Source organism: Amphiura filiformis, chromosome 4 (genome assembly GCF_039555335.1).
Source record: "Amphiura filiformis chromosome 4, Afil_fr2py, whole genome shotgun sequence".
Taxonomy (NCBI): Eukaryota; Metazoa; Echinodermata; class Ophiuroidea; order Amphilepidida; family Amphiuridae; genus Amphiura; species Amphiura filiformis.
The window spans coordinates 75,785,956-75,812,591 of record NC_092631.1 but is presented as its reverse complement, the minus strand read 5'-3'; the positions used below and the strand labels follow the sequence as shown (position 1 = coordinate 75,812,591).

Genomic DNA, 26,636 nt, shown 5'->3' with positions numbered 1-26,636 from the left:
TAAAGAGTATTGAGAGGCAGGTTTCCAATTTGTCTATGCGCCACTTTTCTGTTAGATTCACACCTGGGTGTTAAATTGGGTCTTTTAAAAGAATCAAGCAGAAATAAGTCTGACATAGGGATTAGGTGAGGAAAACATTGGATATTGCTAATGATTTTGAACTAGATTTCTTCTTTGAACTAGATTTCTTGTTTGAGTTAAAATGAACTGATTAAATGTAACATATAAACACCTTTTTGTATTTGTTCTGTCTTATCTCTTTTTCCTCTTCTTCTTCTCCATTGTTGTAATTTCTTTCTTTTTTACTAACTCTTAACCTTTGGTGTATAATTAATTATGCAAACAACAAATTAAAATATGACTACATCTTGTGTGCTATACTGTGTCTCATCTCAAGTTGAGAGTAACGCCATGTTGGATTTTGTAGTGGCAGACTCAAATTAGTGTGTTGACTCAGTTGCGTCACCAGCGTACGGACAAATCGCCCTTCTATGCATGTGTGCATGCCGCATACTATTTAAATCTGCCACTACAAAGTCAAACATGCCGTTATTCTTAACTTGAGATGAGACAAACTGTAGCATGATTGTTTATCATTTTAAATTCTAAAAATAAAAGCACTCTGTATTTAAGTAAATTTCAAAAAATGGTGCAGCTCTAGGTGAAAATTCTATAGATTTTATCAGCCCACAATTCTGAGCAAGGAATGTAACCGTGTGACAAGTTGTTTACCTTCAGCAATTGCTTTGCAATGATCAGTATGAGAAAAGCATCTGTAATAGAAACCTATTTCCATGTCTAACTACCTAATTAACCTCATTAGAAACACTGGGAATCATTCCAATCTGCCAGGCCACAGTTCTGTAATTCAAATCTCATATGTGATCCAATCAGACCAGAGTCACCAATGATGAAATTCAGATATAGGTAAAGCTAAAAGGAGTAAAAAACAATAAAAGATATAAGAAAATGGATGCAAAGGTTCATGTTTCATTTTCTAACACAGATTAGTTTTTACTATTCCCCAAAAATGCCTAGGGCATTAGAAATAAAAAAGAAAACCTTTAACAACACAGTAATTTTTATTTTCATTCAAATCTTAGGGGGAAACATTTTGGTTTGAAAATTCTGTGTTCAGAGGACAAAACTTAATTCCTTCCTTACTCAGCAACCTTTTGTCTATTACTGCAAACTGGTTTAAAAAAATTGTATTTCTTATATTCCGTAATTGCCTGGAATGAGTAGAGTAGTAATTCTACCCATCTATCTCGGTGTGTTTTTAATCATCAATTCTGTTTGAGTCATGGTGTCAGTGAAGGTGGACGAATCACATCAGAAATTAAATGTGGCAAAAAGCCAGTGACCAGCGTATTAGTTTGCCATATCTGTTACTCCGCTTTCAAAAGAATATTATTGATCTATATGTATGGTGTGGGATGAGAATACCTGCCTTCAGGATAAGGATGTCACACAAAAAGAAATGGTAGAATATGGTTCATATTAAAACATTAGGATTGATGCACTGCATCAGGTGAAATATTTACTTAGTTTGGGATACACTTCCTCAATCTTTCATGCCACCTTGTTACAAAATTACAAGTTTAAGGTGGTACTACTCCCCTTGATAAATTTGTGACTATTTTTGCATTTTTCTCAAAAAATTATAACACACTGGTAACAAAAGTTATGTATATTATAGGGGCAAGGAATCCAGTCACTACACTGAAATTTCAGGGACTCAAGACAAGTGGTACGTTATTTATGATATGAAAAAAAAGGTACCACTAGAATGTACCTCATTTCTTAACATAATGAACCACTTGTCTTGAATCACTGAAATTTCAGCGAAGTAATTGGATTCCTTGTCCCTATAATATACATAACTTTTGTTACCAGTGAGTTTTTATTTTTGAGAAAAATGCAAAATTAGTCATAAAATTTATCAGGGGGTGTAGCCGGCAGGTGTAGTAGCAGCTTAAGTCACCATGACAATGCCTTCTCCTCTCCTCTGAGGCCAAAATATATGGTTACCCTTAGACAGAGAAAACGAAAAATGACAATGACATGATTGTTTTGCTAATCATGATGGCAATCAAACAAGTCACCATTTATTATGCACTTGGAATTTGTTTCCAAATCAACACCAAATACCTCTGATCTCAGCCGAAACCCATTTATATACCGGCCGGTACAAACAAAATATATTCTCATCTAGAGAAACCATAATTGAAAGCTATTGAAACAACTGGATCACGACGGCCGCCATCTGATTTCCCTTTACAACAGTGTACGACCGTAGTGAAGTGTTCCAATTTGAACCATTGACCTCGACGTCACTATCGGGTCCACTGCTACAGCGACGCTGACTGTAGGAGTTAGCTTTTCAAAACAAAATCAAAACCTGTCCCATCCAGGAGACCTACTTCCCTAGGACTTGAATTCCCGAGTGTAAGACTCAAGAACCATTGATTAACAATAATTTTCAAAACAAAATCAAAACCTGTCCCATCCAGGAGACTTCCCTAGGACTTGAATTCCCGAGTGTAAGACTCAAGAACCATTGATTAACAATAACATATAATATCATGGCTGAGACCCACAAAAGGTATATAAACTACTGGTGCATACAATTCAAGAGCTCAGAGGGTGACTATCCCTGGATTCCTACCAGGCGTGTATGTGACCTGGAAGTTACAATGGATAAAGGATTACTGTGAAATACTCATATAATGTGCATATATATCATTGTAATTCAAGAAAAGAATATCTCAAAATCCAAGTCTCCAATTAACTATGGAGATAGTAAAGAAATAAAGCAACATACATTTGCACAATTATAACCTTATTATATTGCGACACCTTTTATCTTTGAAGATATCATTACCCTAAGACCGAGAAACTGAAGAAGCACAAAGACGCAAAATTTGCAATCTCGTTGGCAATCAAACAAGACAACCATTTATTGACTTTTGTTTTCAGACCAACACCAAGTCCCTATGATCTCAGCCGTAAAAGCCATGTATATGAAGGGCAGGAAAATTGAGACGTCAGTGACCAGCGACTGACTCCTGTTTATAGCAGTGGCCGCTACCGCACTAATTTTTTCCATAAAACCCCACGTGATCATAATTTCTCGAGTGTGTGCCCCCACCCTGGCATAAATTCTGGGTGTTGGACCTAGAAAAATTCATGGCTAACCAACACGTGATCCACACTTGCCCTAGGGCGTGCCCCCACCCTAAGACTGAATTCAGTGTTTTGACCCTGAACCCTTGGATCCTTAAAGCAAAATATAATGGCTGGAATTTCAACAATCAATAGGGTACTGGTGTATACAAGTCAAATGCTCCCAGGCGTGTGTCCCAAGACTCAACAGGTGGTCACCTGAAGTTACAAAGGATAAAATATAAATGTTATTACACGACATGTGTATTATTATAATTCAAGAAAAGAGAATTCAAATCCCATTCTTTTTTGCTTGTGCGAACTTTTTGCCTTTTCTAAAAGAAAACCTACACAATACGTTGGTGTTAAACGACACCTGTACAACAAGCTCCGACGATGATGAACAACTGCAATACATAATTTAAATATGCAGAATATATATATTTGCTGATATGTGATCTTGGTCTTCCCATGCTATACAAGAAAGGGAACAATTGTAGCATCAATCTACTAATTGGAACTATAGCTTAATCAAACAATATATGTACCTTTGACGATGTAGGCACTCTCTTATACTCTTCCTAGAAAGGAAGTTTTTAAATAAATAATCATGATGATCAACAAAAGCTCTCCTTTTCCTACATCCTATTTACACGTATATACAATTAACATACTTTTTATTTATAATTTTCCTTTAAATCTTCTTGCTGCCAGTTGAGTGCTTTGCCTTTTCAGGCACTATCTTGCAGAACTTACTGTACCTAAATAAATAAATTTAGCTATTGTTAATTGACATAATTTTTATACTATACATGCTTCCGATTTATCTATTTATTTTGCAATTCTGCCCAATTGCCCCCAATGGGAGCGGTGGGTGGGAAAATTTTTTAGATGTTGTCTTGTATGATTTCAAACCAACAATGATTTGATCACCAGGATCATGTCCCAAACCCGCGAGATGCGACGACTCTCATTGGTTCCCGGGTCAATCACCACAACGCTGGCATGACAACATGACCTCTGACCCGGTAAACAATTGGAATCGCCACTTTGTCAGCAAGGGCAAATTGAGTTTAACTTGTTGCACATCGTTAAACTTTATTATCTTTGAAGATCTATGAAAGCTTTCTCTCAAATACCTATGGCACCTGAGATAATTAAATTATAATTAAATAAGCTTATTAATTAAGATATAAACCCAACTATATTTCCATTTTGCTTGTAGAACTGTGGAAGCTTCTCCCTCTAAGGTACTCCTATTGGATATAACATATTTAACTATTATCTTACAAATAACTCTTACTGTAAATGATTTCCTTCTCACATGTGCTCCTATGCTTTAAAAAAATGAGGAAAATTTTAACAATATCATGCTAATAAAACATAATTGACAATTCATCACTCTATTAATTTTGTTTTGTCTTTCTATAACTGTTTTGTATGCAATCTTACTAACTTTTCCATAAAGTTACATATATCTTTTCATTTAACTATTTATTACCTTCAAGACTTTTTCTTCCTTGCACGGGTTTACCAAAACTCTATTGATATAATATTAAATATTTTTCACCACAACATACCCTTATATATAAAGGGAGTGGTGGGTGGGAAAATTTTCCCAATGTTGCTTGTTTGATTGCTAATCAACAATGATAATCAAAACATGATAGCGCCCCAACGTCACCACGAGACGGCGACTCCCATTGGTTCATGGTCCCTGCCAACAATAACAACAACTGCCCGACCTGGACCAATGGAATCATCTCTTTTCTCAGCATAGGTAAAATGAGTTTTACTTTTACTGCGCTTTGTAAAACTGAATTTACTGATTTTTTATTTCACTTACGCTATCCCTTGACTGGTTTTACCATCAATCTGTCCAATATATGTAAAGACACAACAATCAAGTCAGAATTGCAAGCAACATTGCTAGTGAATGTGCCTTGCATTTCCTTTCTCATTCTGCTTTACCCGGTAAAGGCATTGACACCATATATGAATAGCTTATCTGGTTTGTGGATTATGCTGTCACAAAGAAGAATTGGATTATATCTCAAAAAAGGCAATCAGATTGCAAATAGTGTATAGTTAGCCAATGTTTATTTGTAACTGATCACCAGAGCTTGATTGTAATTATCTTAAAAAATGGTTCAATGACCGTGTTGCAGTAGCCGGAGGTACTGTTTACACGGCGTTGTTGCTGTGTTATATTTGTTGCTTGTTTTAAATGATGCTGGTTTTCCGCAATCTCTTGCAAAACAAGATTAAGATACATTTAGAATAATGAGAAAAAAATCCTTTTGAGTGATTAGTGTAAGAATGCCCTATCTGCAATAGCTGGCAGATGTTGTTTTGTAGATGTTTAAGGTGGCTGTGTACTCTCAGACATGCATGTAGTAAAAATGCCATAACTTTGTAATTATTCACGCAAAAATATAAAAGTATACATTTTTATAAAGGTAAGACATCAATGAATCTTAATATAAATACAGATTTGGTGTAAAAACAACAATTATGAAGAAAATCACAAAAAATGAATTTTTGGCAATTTTTGTTCGGTACATCATAACAAAAAAACACTCTTTCCAAAAATTTTTGTTTTGTTTTTTTCTTAATCTTGAGGCACCTTTCCAAAAACAGTTTTTTTAGTTTTTTGATATTGGCCTTATTTTTGAGATATTGACCATATAAGGCATCAAAATGAACTTTTTAAAATTCACAAAATGATGCCTAAAATCGGAAATAGGCCATAATATAAAAAAAATGAGAAAATGTTTTTTTAAGTCGATCATGCTTTTTATGATGAGCATAATTGCTTACTTATAGATGCTGTATTTATTGAGTTATCGTGTACCTAAATCGTCATTTTACAGAGAAGATGAACATTGTAATAAAGGCCGTTGAAGTTTAAAGTGGTCACAATTTGTATTTTGATCGAAGTTCACAGGAGAATGCGGCAGTTCTCGTTTTTCTACCTTACATTGCGTGAACATCGGGTAAATCCACAGCCCCTTGAGAAGTTTAGGCGAAATTTATTCATATCTTGATGCTTAAATCGGGGGAAGTAACTTGAAAAAACTCACATTTTATCAGCTAAAACGGAGCCATTTGACCGCTAGGTTTTGTGAAATTAGTGCTTCCATAAGATGTGCAGCGCATGCAGATAAGCGTTAACGTGTGCGTAGCGTATCTGTGCGTTAACAAATTGTGTGACTACAAAACGCGATGCGTTGTTGCGCGTGTGTACCCCGATGGTACAACAAAGATTTTCTTTCCTTTTAAATTGCGGAAACAAGTGAAATAGTGAAATAAAATCCATAAAATAGAGCAGTTGGAGTTAACAAATCTGGAATTTCTTTCCTTGTATTTATAAAAAACATAACAAAGTAAATACATTTAAAACAAGCTCAATTTCGCGAAAGAAACAATGTCTAGAGTACACAGCCACGTTAATATAGAATGCAGAAATTGTCTACATGGCAGCTGTTGCATTCTTGTGCTGACCCCTTGAGAAATACATTCATTGCATTCTTTAGCAAGTATTAGAAACTGACCAAGATGCACTTATCATTGCTGCCTTCAGTACATAACAAGACACAAAGCCCTTCTATCATCCCTGGATAGAAAACTCTGATCAAGGCATAAATAACATAAACGTAGCAATTTTTAGTAGAAAGAAAAAAATGTCATGCAAGAGAAATACCATATGTTCAGTACTTATCCAAAACCTGATCAAGATACACATACAATATTACTATCTACAGTAGATAACAAGCCTGATCAAGACACACATGGCATTACTCTCTTCAGTAGATAGCAAAAGCCTTATCAAGACACGCATAGCATTACTATCTTCAGCAGATAGCAAAGGTCTTATCAAGACACACATTGCATTACTATCTTCAGAAGATAGCAAAAGCCTTATCAAGACACACATAGCATTACTAACTTCAGAAGATAGCAAAGGCCTCATCAAGACACACATAGCATTACTATCTTCAGTAGATAGCAAAAGCCTGATCAAGACACACATAGCATCACTATCTTCAGTAGATAACAAATGCTTGTCAATTGAGTCATTACATAACATCACTATATTTTCAGTAGATAGAAAAAGCCTGATCAAGTCACATATAGCATTACCATCTTCAGTAGATAACAAAACCTTATCAAGTTACATAAATCATTACTATTTTCAGTAGCTGCAAAAGCCTGATCAAGACACACACATTACTATCTTCATTAGATAGCAAAATTTGATCAAGACACACATGTCATTGCTATCTTCAGTAGATAACTAAACCTTGTAGCGTCACACATATAATTATTGCTATCATCGGTATACAGCATTTAACATAAACACATGTGGCATTACTATCTTTAGGAGGAAGACTAAATTTAATCAGTGCTTATAGCTTTAATTCTTTTTTTCTTCTTCTGTGGATAGGAAAGGCCTGATCAAGTCACACATCAGCTGACATAGAATAACTATCTTCAGTGGATTGCAAAAGCCTGATCAAGACAGCAGTATTGCTATCTTCAGTAGATAGCAAAAACCTGATCAAGACATTATAGCATTACTATCTTTAGTAAAAAAGGAAGATACCTATGGCATTACTATCTTTAGTAGGAAGACAAAATGTAATAAAGACACATAACCTTGGTATCTTCTTTTTCTTCTTCTGTAAATAGCAAAAACCTGACAGAGGCACATAACAATTTTAATTGTTATGTGCATTGCTACTTTTAGTAAGTAACATAAGTATCTTCAGTAGATAGCAAAATCATGTTCAAGACTCATATTAATACTTTCTGCAGTAGATAGCAAAAACCTAAAAATGCTCTTGTACATCACATGAATCACTGACAATTGTAGGGAATGCCATATCAAGTAACTTATATCATTATTTTCAGTAGTTGGCAAAAATCTGACCATAGCATTGTAATAGACTGTAGCAAAAGCATGATAACTTCAGAATTAACAGCCAGAAATAAAGGAAAGACTTTATATAACCATGCTGCAATATAATAATATTAAAATAATAATAAAATACTAATAGAGTTTTATAAACTACAAAATGCATGAGTCTCTAAGCACTGAGAAAAACAAAGATTTAATTTTTAACCATTATAACTAGAATGTAGCAACTATAAAATTGTAGTTTCAGTCGCTGTGTGCATGTAGAATGTCAATGCTCACAGCTGCTGGTGAGTACATATTAGGTTCAGTTAATTGTGTGTTCATGACGAGGCTATGTTCTAATTGGGAGACAGAGAATGGGGTAGGGAAACCAAGCCTTGTCTTTGTGTGGAGCAACAATTCATACATGCTTTACATATTAAAGGAAATGCAAAGAACTTCAAGAAAGAAAGTAAAGTTTTAAATATGTTTATATTTTTTCCAAGTGATCTCAAATACCATTAACCTAAGAGCTAATTAACTTTTTTTGATTACCAATATTTTATCAGTTTGGTTCTCTCGCTGCAGGGACAAAAGGTGTAAACACTTTTTGTGCTGAATCAGAAAGATTGTAAGTGGCATAATTTTCTTTCTCTTTTAGAATAAAAAAAAGATGTGAATGGAATTGAGGTAGTTAAATTTAGATACTATGGCCAGTATATTCTCTTGGTCGGGCTTGTTCCATCTATTGTACTTACCCGTTTCTCACATCTTTAAAAGGGGACACCCTCATGACATCCCTATTGATTTGTACATGGCCTTTCAGTTCCAGCCAATTTTCTCTGCATAGAAAATACTAATTTGCCTTGTAAATACTAATTTGTCTTGTAATTATTCAGAATTTTTGTTCCCTGAATGAGACATCAAACTTTTTGAATTGTTTCATAAAGAATTATTTATTTTATAGCATGTTTTGTGATTTCCCCCATTGAATGCAGTAGTGTCCATTTCATGTCAGAGGGTGCAAGATGAAACAGCCGACTTAAAACAACCAATGCGATGAAGCGATCCATTGCAAGTGACGCCATGCCAACCGACCAAATTGTTAGATATTTGTGACCGTGCACGCGCGAATGAGCCGTAAATTCCTCCCCGGTCAATTTTGTTTTATTTCGTGTTTAAAAATAAACATCATAAACTCAAAAATGGTATATCATTTGACTTCAAACGATATCCAGAAGCGGAGTTATGGTTAGTTAAACTTTGTTCCTTCAACAAAATTATAGCTTTTTTCGTTTCTATGTGTGTCTCTTTTTCCACATTGCTGGCAATAAATATCAAACAGTCATAATTGGCGGTCATTTCAAATCATCCCCAAGTCAACGAGGTTTAAGAAGGTTCTCTCATTGTTAATTGTTGGTTATGCATACCTATACAAAATACAATGTCTGGTAACCCACCACTTGAAAAGGATTTAGCAAAAGCAAACAAAGACCAGTGCTATTAAAAGTTCTATAGCCATCTAAGGTAGAAGCTTATTATCCACTTCAATAATAGGATTATTGATTGGTGTTGTGACTATCAAAATGAGACAGATGTCGCGCCAGCTTAAGTGACCGATGAATACGACCTTCGTACACATTTTACACCATAACTCAGAATACAATTTAGGGAATTTACGGCTCGTTTGTGCTGCCGGGTCACATTTTGTGTGTGTGTTTTTGCCACTGGTGCTTGTGAAATGCATGTATGCATCCCAGATTATTCATTTTACACTGCATGTATTGTACACTTTCAGTAGAATGTGGCATGCATATAACACCCACTGGTGGCAGAAACACTCAAATATACTAGCATGAAAGTATGACAGGTTGACACATAATTGCCAAACTACATACTAGCCTGTAACAGGCCATTCACAGATATGTCAATACCAAACTACACTATTGCTCACACGTCATGTTTTGCACTTTCAGAATACTTACTAATGTAGTAACAAGCCCTTACAACAAATAATATAGGACTAGTGTTTTCGTGTCAAGATAGACAAATCTTAATTAGTTATGCCCTGGCATATAGACTTAGGATGTTATCTCAAAGACAGGTGTAAATTTTTAGTTTGCTTTATATTTTGTCAAAAATGTCGGATAAGAAAGTAGTTTAAGGGTATTTTTCTAATTTGTCAACCATTTTTAAGTGACTTCACAAAATTGTACAGATATTTTGGTCTGACATTGACTGATCTCTGAAAGTCCATTTCATATATATGAGCACAGAGATATTGATAATTAGATAACAACATAAAGAATAAACTTCTGCAACTGTTTATGGAAAGAGTACAAAACTTTCATGGTCAAGTAGAGCTACTTATGCTGATTAATTACTTGTAGAGCTCAGTTACGCAAATTCTTTTGTATTGAAATTATCTGTCTATGCCTTATATAATGATTAAACACCTGCTGCTTAGGTTTGTTTTGTTTTATAGATGAAAATTATTTTATTTATTCAATAGAACTTAGATATTATCAAGTGCAATATATATGAACAGAAGAACCGCACACCTGTCCAGGTAATTTTAAACAAAATTAAATCAAAATAAACTGCATTGTGTTTCTTTCATGTTTATGTTTTAAAAGGAAACTCCATGGTTTTCTGTGCTTACACAATCATCAATCAATTGGTATGGATAAATGTTAAGCAAATGTTTTACAGGTAGAGCCATGTTTGAAGTCTATTCTTCTGGTATGTTGTTGGTTATCTCTCTGACAATGACATTACAAAACTTAAGTGTATGAATTTCTATTGATGGGGGTTTTCAGGTGTTTCTTTTTTATCTGATAAGGTTGTTGTTCTCTTTTGCATTTTATTAGGAATACTGCATGAACTTGAAACACATATATATTTACATACACTGATATGTGCACACACACTAGTTATATTTTAGCCTGTAAAAAAATTAAATATGTTGCTTAATTGAGTATGAGTGAAAGTAAGAAATTAAAAACCAAGACTCCAACTGATTGTTTTTAGATGTCATAATGTTGAGGGAAGCTATGAACCCATGCCTATGACACCTGTCAATGTCCAAAGATACCACTACTAGGATTTTTATTACCTGGTATTTGTCAATTTCAAATTACGATTAATGTCAAAACTGCTCCACAAATTTTGTTTTCGAGAACCGTCCTGATCATAAAGTAACATTACTTTCCTAGTATAGGACTTGAGACAGTTATATGACTAGTAGTAGCACCCCTGTAATGGGCTAAGGGGTACGTGCTATTAGCAGACAGGCGCATCCCTTAATAACCATGCCCTGGGTACTCACAATGCTGTAACTATGTTTGAACTGTGTTTATACCTACCCTAGTTGGTAGCGTTATGCGTTCCTTGTCAAAGCCTGCAACACGAGGCGTATTTGATCAGCTGCTTGTTAACCATCCATCGCCAGAATCACTTTTCCAATCTAACAAGTTTATTGTGTAATTATATATTAAGTTACTAGCTCCAATTTGTGAGTGTTCTTTATTTCCAGAATTTGCAACATTGTTGAGCATTCTGCGATTATTTAATTACTGTATTCAGCTTGCCAGACAGCATTCTCACATGGGTTACATTGTGTCATTATTTTAATAGTACCCGCAATATTCCATCGTCATTATAAAGGTTTTGGCATTCATTATAATGATTGTTAAAATAAAGGTGACGGTAAATATTTGAACATTGCCGCGTGGCTGTGTTCGCGACCTACATCCCAGGGTATCGTCTTTTGATCGATACGAGGCAAGTACTTGAATAGGCTATCTATGCTGTACTTGACAAGTTTCAAGGTGCCTATGGCTTACTGGATGTATAGATGGAAGGATGGATGGATGGGTGGCTGGCCTGTAGACTGGTCTAAGTCTTTAGAAGGCAAGAGGGGTAGCATCCTTTGTATCATTATTTGTTGTAAATGATATGAAAGCATGTTGTGGTTGACAGAGATTTAGTATGATTACAAAAAGGCATAACATGTTGATTTTGTTTTTATTCAAGACTAATATTGCACACACTGTGTACTTTTTGGCTGCACTTAGCTTTTTGCCTTTTATATAACTTCAAGGTGACATGAGACTTGAAAAGGATGACAATTCACAAGAAGTACTTGTAGGCAAAATGAGTTTACAGTATATACAAAAGTGTAGTTCACAACCTATCATTTTAAGTTAAAACAACATAACAACAACAATAAGGTTGATAGTGGTTTAATGTGAATTTTCCTCTGAATATGTAGTAGAATTAAAGTTAGTCCACCAATCATAGGCATGTCTCATGACTGTGAATTGCCTGTGGTGAAACTTCAGTGATACATGTATGTTGTATCTGGTTTAGGTTTCTTATTTCTCACAAGTGAATATTTTCCTTGCTGTTATCACCTGGATAACTCTTTGATCATGTACTCAGTCCCAGCCTAACGTGTTGGGGTGCTGTTGGGCTTATTGGGCTATTACAGTTGAATTCCATACACCCCTTGGGGAAAATGTAACTTAAATCTTCCATGCATGGAGTATGAATTTCAAATGAGGGTTACAGGAATGGGTGAATCCATAGGGGGTGTAAGGATTTCAAGTGGAATAGCCCATTTGAACCATTGCCACCCGACAGTCAGTCAGTCAGTCAGATCAGAACCATCAGATTCAGACAGCTTTCTTTCCAGCTTTGAATCAGCCCATGTAGTTTTTACATTTTTGTTAATTGAAATCACAAAGGCTTGGTTCAAGTCCAGACCAACAAGACAAGCCCTCATCTAAAACTGCATTAACCAGTAATCCTGCATTTATAGTTAATTTCAAGAGAAAGTGGTTCAGAAATCACTTTGTAGATAAATTATTTAATTGTAATCAGCCCCACTTATAGTGTCTACCTACTATCAAAGGCAATGCGGAGATTTAAGCAGGTCTACTAGGCATGTAACCTTTGAAGCAAGTCACCAGTGGCCAGAATATATATTTATTTATTTATATTGATATTGTTGAGGTGGTACAATCTAAAAAGACCAAAGGCTGGAATTGCCTTTTACTCATGTTCACTCACAAAGTCACAGTTAACAGACCGGTTTATAATTTAGAACCAATTTATCGACAGTACAGGCTGATTTGACAATGCTCTTGTACATCACATGAATCACTGACAATTCAAAACTAAAAATCACATCACCACAGGTTATAATAATCTTTATATAGGATGGTCAGTATTATTGGAGGTTCAAACTGAAGGTCCATTTTGTTAAAAATCTGGATGCCTTTGTGATGTACCCTCACTACCCTGTATAATGAGCAATATCAGCTGAAATCCATACACCGCCCTATGGAATACATGACCTTAATCTTCCACACAGGAAGGGTGAATTTCAAATGGGGTTTATACCTGAATGGGTGACTTCATTTGAAATCAACAATATTCATCAATATTCATAACAGGTCCCCATTTCACTTCTGGGTAGAGAGAGGCAAGTAAGATAAAGCGTCTAGCCCAAGAGAACAACACGGTCGCACCGTTGGGGCTCGAACTCGCAATCCGCCGATTGCAAGGCAGAGCCTGTACCGCTGTGCCACCGTGCTCCACTAGTATTAATGTTGGTCTTTTTTCGACATGCTGAATCTGGTTTCTCAAATGACGCATCTGTCAATGTAAGTGGAACAAAGTGGAAACCATTTCCAGTTTTTGCCCCCCCCCCAATTAAGTTAAATGGGTTAAAAAAGAACGAAAAAAGGTGTCAAGTTCTTTCATGTTGACCTTTCTTTTACTATTTAGACAAAAATGGGCATATTTTGCTTGATATGACCTACTAGAACACCAGAAACATGGACCCTCTGACATTTTGCAGGGAGTGTATCCTTTTGCACCCCTTGCTTTGTATCTATGCAAGATAATGCATATATAATAAACCAATTCTATAGGGGTAGAAACAGCTAATCACAGCATGTCACCCTCATAAACCCCAATCTTGATTTGATCTCATCTTTTCAAATTCTGAATCTACCCAGGATGTCTGAAAATTTTATAAGTTGACATGACAAGCACCTCTGCATTTTTTTTTTTTTTTTTTTGATTCGTTGTGTGAATCTTTCTCTAACTTTCAATTGATCTAAATTATTGACATTGACTGACAAAAGTTTGATCCGATTCATATCAAGTAAATATTCCATTATGAATATCCATCAATGCATGGATTGAAATCTAAGAATGCCTGGTATTAAGTTGCAGGCAAATTGTTGAATTGACCCTTTTTTCTGATTGCCATGCCAGAGGGGGCCTGATGCAGATTTATTTAGTTGTATAGATTGGTATATTGTGTGTGTACACAGGTGGATATTTCCAGGATTTCTTTTTTTATTCCATATAAATACAATGTTCAATTGATGCACTTATCTTGTCAATCAGTAGTAGCTTGGGAGTGCTTGGCAATAAAGGTATAATATGCTTTATATAATGTCAAATAGCTGCTGCATGAATACTTTGTTCAGGGGGTGGGGCACCTAATTATTATTGTGTACACATGTGTGTACCAAATTATTTTCATGGCACCCAGAAAAAAGAAAACACTGTACACCAAATTTCACCCCAAAAAAATGTTTTGGCCAACAACGGGTGCCTAACCATGGGCCAGAGTGACCCAGGGCCATAAGAAAGACATAAAAATAACAAAAAGAAGCCAATTTCCTTCACTTTTTGGAACTTCTGTAGAAAGAGAAAGAAATTTGGATCTTGAAACACTTTTTAGTATCTCCACTGCAAATTTATATCCTTGTATAACAACCAGAGAAGAGTTGCGAAGGACAGATTCTCTAGAAGCTCCTGGGTAGAATGGCCCATCAGTAGGTGTCTTCTAAACACATTCTGGCTAATGTACACATTGAACTACATTGTACATACCATTAAAAAAGAATCATACACAATTTTGTAACAAACCATTTGCACAAAAGACTACTTGGGCAAGTATATACTTCTTAACAAGAAAAAAAAATTTCCATATACCTTAAGCCAAACCCAACCCATGTTTTTTTTGCTATCGTAAGGGAAAGAAGAAACTAAAAATTAGAGAAGATGAACAAAGAAGTCACTTGGAACCCCCGGGATTCGAACCTCAGACCCCACGCATCCCATGCAGAAGATCACTGACCTGTAGCCACTGAGGTTTGGCAAGCCAGGCCAGCGATCCATGGATATATATATATATATGACTTAGGCTGATTGTGCCATCGCATCATGTGAAACTGGTGTAGAAGTGTGTTTAGTTCCAGTAAATGAAGAGTTCAGATTCAGAAAGTGATATATCAATTTTTCTCAATTTGAGATTTAGGCCAATAATATCTCATCAAATATAAAGAAAATGATAAGTGATGTTTTTGATCATAGTTTAAAAAATATATACATTAGATTTTATAAAGTTAAACCTAGCATTATAGGGCAGATATTGATGGCCTTCCGTAGATGCAACAAGTTTGTAAATGGTTTATATCTCATTTGTATCTGGACACTTCAAATACAGGTGGCAGCCCATACATTGCTTGCCAATACAACTATGTTGAACTCGCATTACACAACTAAGTGTCGTGAATAGGGCTATTTGAATGCCATCATAGCTATGATGTGCGCGCCTGAGATTTACGTAGTCCCGACATGATGGATGTGTTCTATGGTTGACAAAAGACCAGTCAAAAACATGCTATTTGTGGTTGTGTTGTGCCATACATCCATAGAATGCAAAATGTGTGAACCATTTGAAATTTTAGACCTTCCATGCTGTTGTAGAGTACTGTCAAGCCATTCACAAAATGAATTTGGGGTTCATTCATATAATTTTCATGACTAAAACGGCTGTTTATGAACAAGGGGCCGCTTACGGCCTGAGGGCATAAACAACCATTCATACAACCATACATACAACCCGTTCATACATACATTTTTGTGATTCTTATTTCATCAAAATAATAACAAAAAATTACAAGAAGTATTATTAAAAAATATAATTTTCCTTTATTTTCCCTACCCTGTGATCGCACATCTGGGTCACTATACTTTGATCAGCTCGTAATAGGTGGGAAATGTTAGGCTTTTACCACTACGCCCAAAAGTAGACCCATGTTAAAGAGTGCTATTAGTTGATTTTTTTGGTCTATATATTGTGTGTAATGAAAGAAGACAAAGTATAAGACTTGGACTAATATTTTGTGATGCTTCTGTCACAAGACAATTTTCACTCCGCGATGTTATCAGGCCCGTCGATTACGAGCTGATCAAAGTATAGGCATAAACATTGTTTATGCTCACCTCTTGACCAATCACACGCTCTGTTACATAGCGAGAATGTATGAGCTCAGTATAAATCCACAAACATGTTGACACCTGTTCCCACAAAATGGTGCAACTTTCCTCTAATTTTGTGGAAACAGTTTTCATTTTTTTTTTTTTTAATCACCTTTATTAACAAAAGAAGAACATATAACCCCAAGATCAACATAATAAAAGTCAGAAATAAAAAACTAGTTATGTCTGATGATCCTGTCAGTCAAACTCTGGCCCGGCCCATGATTGGTTAGTATCATGTAACTAGGGCGGTCCCCAAGTTATGCAGTAATAACCAATCATGGGCCGTGGGGAGCTTGGCTGACAGGATAGTCAGATGAAAACTGTTTTTTAGTTTGTTTTGGTCTTTGATTATAATGTGTCTTAAATGATTGATATTGAAAATCAATGAGTCAACAAACATGTTTTGGTAGAATCTTAAAATCTATTTCCCTGACATTTGTGGCAAAAAAGTACAACATTTGAATGAAAATGTTAGGAATTATTTTGAAATACCCTTCTCACCCAAATAAACAAATAAATCCTAAACCTAAAACTGTACATAACTTCAGATACCATTTGCACTATGTTTTAGAGTTAGTGTTAGGATTTAAGGTTAAAATTTGGATTATGTTTATAAAATTGAAATACCTACAGCTAAGTAGAAAATTGCCTGTTATTTGTAAGTCAAGTGAATAATTTCATGATAAGTTTAGCGATGTGACTTGTTGAAAACAAATCAGCCTGTCTCATCTTCCAGAAATTCAAGTTCACTACCACCTCCCCCTTCCTTCACTGCCTGGCAGGTTGCTGAACAGATCCAGTTTCATACTCTTGTTGACACATGTAAATGCCTCTGTTTCTCTACCCTTGGCTAGCTTTCCTCACTACTTCACACACAGAAATCCTCTCTGTTCAGCTGCTGGGAACTATTATTATTGCCATTATAATAGGAATGCCAATACCACAAATTCTTTCAAGAGTCTCCTCAAACCCACCTTTTTCCGAATCTCTAGTCTCTGTGGTTTCTTGTTGTCCCCATTTTTGTCTTCGCTTTGTTCCCTTCTTAATTTCTTGCAATAGTGGTGCTTTAAATATCCCTTGTGTATTATTATTTATATATTATGATTAAAGCATCTACACATTGGTCCAATATTTTTTTAAGTGACAGCAAAATTTCAATTTTTACGACTTTTTTTGGTAATTGCATTGTTAGAGTAATGTAATCAATTAAATAAAATGATTCTCTTGATAATCAAAAAATCAACTTTCATTCTTCATTTCTTGGTCATATTCATCTCCATGTTACAGACTAAAATATGCTGAAAACTCCATGATTCTAAATCATCCCTCACTAGAACTTACTGTAAAACTTTCTATCTTTCTTTAAATTGAAATGCCAATATATCCGAGTCGTGCTAGCACCCTTAATAGTATGGGATGAACTTTGAATGTTATCTGAGCTTCATTGGAAATATTATGGATGTTTATAATAAAAAGCACTTTACAATCTTATCCATCAGAAAAGGAATAAAAGTACAGTCAATCCAAATAGACAAATGAGTTTTTGAATGCAACTTGAACTAGAGACCTCAATTTTATTTGATGAATGAAATGCCACCACCTGTCTGCTAACCTTCTCTCAATGCATCTTTACACCACTTTATAATCAAAGAGTTCTGATGAAAAATGAGATAAAAATGAAGGCTGCCGGCTGTATTTTTATATTTTCATATTAATGCTGTGCGTGCTAACCATAGGCTTCAACATAAAAAGTTCAAGTTTGGAGATATTTGTTCAAAATATCAAGAGCTGTCTCAAGATCTGCTGAACCAATACTAGGCTTGTTTGTACTCATTTGAAAGCATTTTTCATGCTGATTCAAATATGATCATAAAAATTTACAATTCTGAAATTTTTTAATTTTTAATTTTTTAAAACTTGTCGTCTGCAGTCAACACCCACATGCAGAAAGTTAATATTGTTATGATACATACATAAGTGTCATTGCAATGGTTTATCAGAGAAGGGCACTAAATACAGTGAATACTGTACTATATTCAAAGTCCATTAAAAAAAGAAATATGTACAAAATATTAGATAAAACTAATAATGATATTGATTAAAGTAGCACAAGGCAGCCCTTGGCATATAATAGGATTTGCGTCGGAATTCTTCAGTTACATCAACAAACCTCAGGCATCTGCTTGCACTCTTGTCTACCATTGCATCACAGAATATTCAGGGCATGTTCAGGAAACCTTATCATCTCCGAAAAGCAGTGCCTTTTTTCAGTTGCCAGTGATTATGTCATAGGAGCCTTTGGGTAAGAGGGACGTGATTGAGTTTTTATTTGAACATGAATGCTGTTTTTGTTATGATTGTTGTATACCAAGTCATATATGCTGTGATTGATAACAGGATTGCGATAACTGGCACATGACCATGCATGTTATTAAAGGAAAAGAAACAACACATTGGCGGAGGTAGAGAGGGACGTGTCAGGTGTTTTTCTCCATGCTTTTTATTCTTTCTTTCTTTCTCTTTTCTTTTTAATTTACTTGTGGTGTCACATGTGTTAGTAAAATTTGATATTCCTTATATTTAAAAAAAGGAGGGCAGAACTAACTGGAACTGGAACTGGAACCCCAAACTCGGTTATTAAAACATCTTGAACCCAAAACCATTGTCTTTCAAAGAGGGTTATTAAAATAGTTTTATAGGTTACTGACTGCCTGAATTTGGTTTTATCGGCTCATTCTTAGCCCAGTGTGTGTGTGACATATTTTTAAACTCCAAATTGTTTTTAGGTTTCTTTTAAAGAAGTAGCCTATATAACTTAGTCATCAACAATTATAGTCAGTGCACATTAAGAAATATGTCACAGGTACGGATGTTAATCTTCAAGAGAGAGGTGTCACATTTGCAACTCTATTTAAAAGGTGTACGGCAAAATGGATATATTTGAGTGTAAAATCCTCTTTCATATACACATCATCTTAAATCAAGGTTCAAATAATAAGATAAGATGAAGAGAAAAAAAAGATAGAAAAACAACATGAAAATACTTCATGTTATTGCCCTAATAACACTATATATGTGATGCGAACTGGAAAATATGGGGAAAATGGTCATATTTGAATTTTTATGACAAACTCAAATATGACAATTGGCTCTTTAAGAACTGTTTAGACAGTCGTTGATGGAAGTCATGACTCTCATGACATATCGAAAAGGATTTAGTATTTTATTTATTATGCCAATGACCAATTTCCATCTTGTGCATCTGTCAGGAACCAACCTTTTATTATGCTAAATAGCCTTTCAAATTTTACATGTTGAAGGTCATGCTCTACATACATCAGTGAACATCAAAAAAGAAGCTACCCTGTTTTCCATTTCAAAAAATGTATTCGCTGGTCAAGTGATGTAATAATCGGATGAACTACCATAGCAATAGGGTAAAACAATTTTTGATTATATTCAAAATTGTTTTCACCTATTTCTATGGTAGTTAATTCTATTTATTACGCACTTTGCCAGCGATAATATTTTTTTAATGCATTGTTTCTTACCTATTAAGACCGTCATTGGTTACATGTGTCTAATCTGATAGTACCAATTTGAGTTCACCTGTGAACTATACTTCACTGGATCAAAGTATAGCTAAAGCTGTGTTCTGCTTTGGGCATTCTAGGTACTTTATTGTACACATTGCATTGTAAGATAACACACTTACAATATAGGTTACGCAAAATGCCTGTCAATCTCACTTGACAGATATCTTGTTGACAGGTCACCTTGCAGCAAGAAACTTGCAAGATGGTAAACATTTCTTAGTTACATGGTTTTCTTAGGTTTTGCACCAGCATTATAAGTCGATTGATTTGGTTTTCATTTAGAAAATAGCAAGATAAACGTGTCATTTGTTTCTTGTATTTGCTGATAGTCAGGCCCGTAGCCAGGATTTATTTTGGGGGGTGGGGGGCTGATTTTGAAAAAGTGGCCCTTTTTTTTCAACATTTGGACTTTTTTGGACTGGGGGGAGAACATTTAGACATTTTTGGACCAAAAGGCATAAAAAACTCTATTTTTGCTCATAAATGGGACTTTTGGGTCAAAAAGGGGACTTTTGGGCCTTTGGCATTTTTGGGTGGGGTGCTGATAGTAGCAATATTTTAAGCTACTGAAACTACATATTACTACTATCAACTGAAGATAGCAATGCTGCTATCTACTGAAGATAGCAATTCTGCTATGTACTGAAGATAGCAATGCTGCTATCTACTGAAGATAGCAATGCTGCTATCTACTGAAGATAGTAATGTTGCTGTCTACTGGAGATAGCAATGCTGCTATCTACTGAAGATAGCAATGCTGCTATCTACTGAAGATAGCAATGCTTCTATCTACTGAAGATAGCAATGCTGCTATCTACTGAAGATAGCAATGTTGCTGTCTACTGGAGATAGCAATGCTGCTATCTACTGAAGATAGCAATGCTGCTATCTACTGAAGATAGCAATGCTTCTATCTACTGAAGATAGCAATGCTGCTATCTACTGAAGATAGCAATGTTGCTGTCTACTGGAGATAGCAATACTGATATTTACTCAAGAAAGCAATGCTGCTATTTACTGAAGATAAGAATACAGAACTAGATATTGAAGATAGCAATACTGGTAGCTGTTGTTGATAGAAATACTGCTTTTTACTGTAGCAGAAGTAGGGTCATTTGAGGGGGCCCTTGCATTTTGTCAACAGTTTTCAATGGCATTTACAAAACACTTCACTTTGATATTTCATATGCCTTCAATGCCACTATGATGTTATACCAATGTACTTATAGTGGAAACCCCACTCATCCAGTTCACTACAGAAGAACTGCCTTGCACCTGTTACTTTAATGACAGACAGAACAGAATTTACATGGAAAATTTTAACCTTGACTAATTCCCTAAGGAACTTGAGCAAAAGCGGGCGTCCCTTTTAAGATAACAATTTGCTTATATGCTATCTACTGAAGATAGCAAACTTGCAATTAATTATTACCAGTACATGTTTCTGTGTTTTCTCATTTATTGAAAACACACAGTGTTTGTCCTGATAAAGTTGACACTTCAGCTGCAAATGCACTTGATATTTTTAAAGTCATCATTTGAATGGAAAAGTTTTGCTGTGAAACTAAAGTTACAAACTTTCCCTCTGTGCACACGGCCCCTGCAGTAAACAATCTTGTGTCCCTCAACAGCTTTAAAGACAGGTGAACTTGTTGCATGCATTTTGAATGATAACGAAATGAAGGAGTACATATGTACACGGTGTGTACCATATCATATTTACGCTTATATTTGCAGGTGTAGAAACAAATAATGTGTGTGCAATATTAATGGAAACATCTAGAGAGTTTTCTTTCAAATATCTTCACAAATTATTATTCATAGTTTACATTCAAGCATGTTCAAAATTGATTTATTACACATCTGGAGAATAAATTGTGGTGTCTACAGGGTTGTACACAAGAAGTAGTTGACCTGGGTGTGTTACCTGACCAGAGCAGTAGAAAACTTTATCTGGTGTTAGTTTAGAGACTGGAGTATTTTGAGGGTAATAGTGAGGGAATAGGGGCCGTAGGCTATGGTTTTTTTAATTGGTGGTCATCATGGACATATGTGTGCCAGCAAACCCAAAATGTCAGTCAAGATTAATAGGTAAATTTTCACGGGAAAATTTTCTGGACACGTGACCAATGCGTATCAATGTGAGTGTAACCTCGAGCCTGATTCCTGACCCCCGGCGGTGACCTCGCTATTCAAGTCTTAGTTATATTGAATTGGAATAGTATTTTTGGCCGCAGTTTCGATAGAAATTTGTGCATTGCAAAATTATTAAAAATTATGCAATCTTAATTTCTTTACAATATCATCAAAACGTAATTTCAAAAATATTTACCTACGGAAAAAAATATCTATCTACGAAAACTCTTGTTATAACAATATTAACTTCCGACAAGTAACTTATTTTGCATCCAAGGAGAAATTCTTCCTATTCAAATACATTGGAAGACCACCCGCTGTGCTCAAGGTCACATTCCATAATGCTAATATGTCTGCACCCATGGGTGTCATGTGTCCAGAAAATTTTCCCGTGAAAATTTTCATATTAATCTTGACTGAATGGGAGGGAAATAGATATGACTTTGAAAAGTTAATAATATAATTACACACCAAAAGGTTCAGCTGAAATCTTCATTAAAAGGAACAGGCCCATACGCAAGATTTCATTTTGGTGGGGGCTGATTTTGAAAAAGTGGACTTTTTTTCCAAGGGGGACGATTTTGTGAAAGTTGTCAAAATTTGGACCTTTTTGTCCAAAAAGTGTAAAAACCTGATTTTTTTGTATACTCTTCTAAATTGGAAGGGGGGCTTACATATTAATATATACAGTGTCATATTTGATAATCAAAGTTTTATGATGTCCAACTTGTTGTGTTTGATATCGTCACATGTTTCTGCTTGTATTTATTACAGGTAAAATCTGTAATAAAAGTAGTTGATACTGTATGAAAAAAATTGTGAATATCAAATCGAGAAAGGATTTGACTAAGTTTTATATGTCAATATTTCATTATGTAACTAACGGTCAATTAAAAGCGGATGACCTAATCGACAGCTCGTTTTACAACATCAAAATTGAGATGTTGGCATCCAAAGAAAATTCATCTTATTTTCAAGCTAAAATGTTTAATTATGTTTGAGAGGTGTTTTGTTTAAATAGTACAAAACAAATCCTCCCCATGGTAGTATACCACTAACCCTCAATTCATTTTTCCCTGTACTGATTTGCTAGTCCAGGCAACATGGGTCGATAGTGGCAAACAATACCTCAACAGAATTCATCCAGATCTTGCAATTGAGGTATTTCTTGTCACTATCGACCCATGTTGCACTGAATAGCAAATCAGTATAGGGAAGAGATGCATTGTGGAAGTGTAAGATGTCCACCGATTCTGTTCAATGAGGGCATTGTGATACATGTTTTGCATCTAATATACAAATCACTAGATCAATTGAACTCAAAACTTGGAATCATATTATTCTGAAGTAGTTAACCAAATGAAAAAATATTAAAGCAAAAATCAGACCTCTCATCTTTAACTTCATAATGAATTTGCCAAAATGTCGTGAATTACGTGATTTGTTACCTAATCAAGGAAATTTTACGCCATTAAAATAATTTGTATTACAATACTTCTGACCAGATTACCATCTTTTCTCTCTCCTATTTACTTTATAGTTAAACCCGGATTTGAAGAGTAGCGATACAGCAGTTGTTATTGGACAAGGCAATGTTGCACTGGATGTCGCCAGGATACTCCTGACACCAATTGATTTACTAAAGGTAAGCAAACATATGGTGCAAATGATTTGAACAGTGCACACCACAAAATAAAGCTTCCCTGTTTCTTATGCATTCAAATTTTTTAAATTCATCATTTTGTCATGTTTAAACCTCCCTGGTTCATTCAAAACACTATTTTGCGTAAGTTTATGATATTTTCTACCCTATAAACAACAGTGTTTAGGTAGGTAAACAGCTTGATTTTTTTGCAGCAGTTTATTGAAGACCAATCCTGCCAATCTTACAGCACACAGCGCTATATTCATCGATTCTTTGAAGGTAGAAAAAAAGACATACCTCAAGTGATTTGTGAAAATGTTAATCTTTAATGTTAATGTTTAAATGTTCAGAAAAGTATCATAAGGCCATAATACAAAAACAAAAAAAACAGGCATGTCGGTCTTCTTTCCAATTTGTTTATTATGTTAAATCAACTAGGTGTGCTTCTCTGCATAAAAACACTATTACCAGCTGCTTAGGCCGGACACGAGTTTGTAGTGTCATATCTGATTGAGGGGTTCTCTACCTTAGCACACAAAATCTGTATGGGCTATTCTAGTTGAAATCCATACACCCCCTATGGAAAACATGCCCTTAATCTCCCACAGATGGAGTATGAATTTCAAGTGGTGTTACCTGAATGGGTAACTACATTTAAAATCTATACCCGTGTAGGAGGTAAGGTCATGTCTTCCATAGGGGGTGTATGGATTTCAACTGGAAAAGTCCATTGGTGTGTTACTTGGGAAATCCAGATCAATGTGGATTTGATAGCATGCTTTGGGACCATCTTTGAGTAAATGTGATGTAGTATATCAAAAAGAGACACTTTTTGGCAGGTGATCAATTTTGATTGTTTTACATATCTTAAATATAGAGATATTTTGCTCCACAACGCCTTTTTCCCCAATGAAATCGGACATTCCTAAGCGAAGATATTTGAGTTTGTAAGTTATGGTATTATAAAATTGGAAATTGATATCAGCCTTTAAAAATATTATTGACAATGTTGAGAGTAGGAATTACCTTGAAAAATGCCTGAAAAAATACAAGATGCCAGTTATATTCCGGTCTCAAGCTATCAGACAATATTTCAAACATTATTAACATCACAAATGTGCAACAAACCCAAATTGTGAAAAATTCACCCAGGCAGATTGTTTGCTATTGCTCCATTTACGATCCTGCGATGTGTGTACTGTTAGGACATTTAATATAAAACACTTGTAGCACGTAACCGACAAGAGGGAAGTCTTGAATATGTGTATGTATAAATTGGATAAAGCATTTTTGAGTACAAGTTGTTAAACTGGGTATCTTTACTCATTTAGATTATTTTGCTGAATCCAAAGAAGGGGGTTATCAAGTGTTAGTTTGAATCTATGACCCCCAAAATGACCAGAAAATTACCCCATAGGGTTATACAGGGGTACAAAATTAAGCATACTCTGATTTCACTCAATAGGTCGTAGACCCACACAATTTATATTTTGTTGGTCCTTACGACCAGACATATGAATTGATATATGCTTTTGAGTGAAATTGGAGCTTGTTTAATTGTTGCCTCTGTATACGCCGTAGAAGTGACGTCATAATCGGATTAACTACCATAGCAATATAGATGAATACAATTTTTGAATAAACCGCCCTGCACTACAAGCAGATTGCACTAATCACCTGTGTATGTCAGCAACCATAGATTGAATACAATACCGCTCTTTTCAAAAATATTTATCTTACAGGTGCGAGTAATGAGCTTTTCTTTGACATCTATGGTTCAATGCATCGGTACCGCATGAACGTTGTAGTGCAGGGCGGTATAGTCAAAATTGTATTCATCTATTGCTATGGTAGTTAATCCGATTAACTACGTCACTTCTACGGCGTATAGCCCTATGGTCGTCATTATGAAGGTCATAGACTCAAAATAGCACTTTGATAACCCTTTTGTTGGATTCACCAGGTTCAAATTAGTAACGATACCCAGGTTACAGACTGGGGTGCATTGGTATGTGGCAATGTGACCTTGAGCCCCGGTGCAGTCCTTGTTTGCTCTCATGAAATATTTGAGCTAACTTAAAATTCCTCTGGACAAGGTTTTTGCTTATTGTCTTGGTTACCTGGTACAAGAACTTGTCCTGGCTGTAATGGTTTATTGTGGTATGTATAGGGTGTGCGCTAAATGATGTCTTGCACCATAGTGGTTAGTGAATATCTATAGAGTGTCCTGAGGCTGGTGGGTTTATGCCTGTATACTGTGTAGCACAGATTTCATCTTTTTCATTTTGATTTTCTTCCTTGTTTTCCCCTTCACTTGTTCTGCACAATAGTATAACATCCAGGTACGGGTGGTTTAAACCAGGAGTTTTTAAATCTTGAGATCACTTTAAAACCACTGTGCTCCAAATCAACCATGTGTATGTGTGGGAACGCAAATCAATAGTACTTTTTAAGTACTCCCACAACAGTGCCACACAAGTCTCATCCTACTTCAACTAAGTGGGAACACACCCTTAAATGGAGAAGAGAGCGACAGCACCTGTTTGGCACTGGTATATGGGAAAACAAAGTTACTAATAGCATGGCTCTGATCAATGTGTTGTGGTGGGAGATTGGCAAAACATTTAGTGAAAGTAGGTCAAAAGGATACCAACATCTTTCCAGACTTGAATTGTTTGCTCTGTGTGTGCTATTTCTTATAAATGAATCACGGTAATGATAGTATTTGCTGATTGCTTTCAAATGGGATTGGCTGTAAATTACCTTACATTAACCTGGATTGCATAATGGAATAGTTCTTCTCTCTAAGAAAAAAAAACAGATAAAGTTTGACAAAACATGA

General features: G+C 35.3%; 1 protein-coding gene across 1 annotated transcript in view; it reads left to right on the top strand.

Annotated features, from left to right (window-relative positions):
• LOC140151412 (NADPH:adrenodoxin oxidoreductase, mitochondrial-like) overlaps positions 1-26,636 on the top strand; it is a 704,260-nt gene that overhangs the window by 64,828 nt on the left and 612,796 nt on the right. Inside the window, exon 6 of the mRNA XM_072173745.1 lies at positions 23,690-23,794. Coding sequence (XP_072029846.1) covers positions 23,690-23,794 — 105 coding nt within the window. The remainder of the gene's footprint in view (positions 1-23,689; positions 23,795-26,636) is intronic.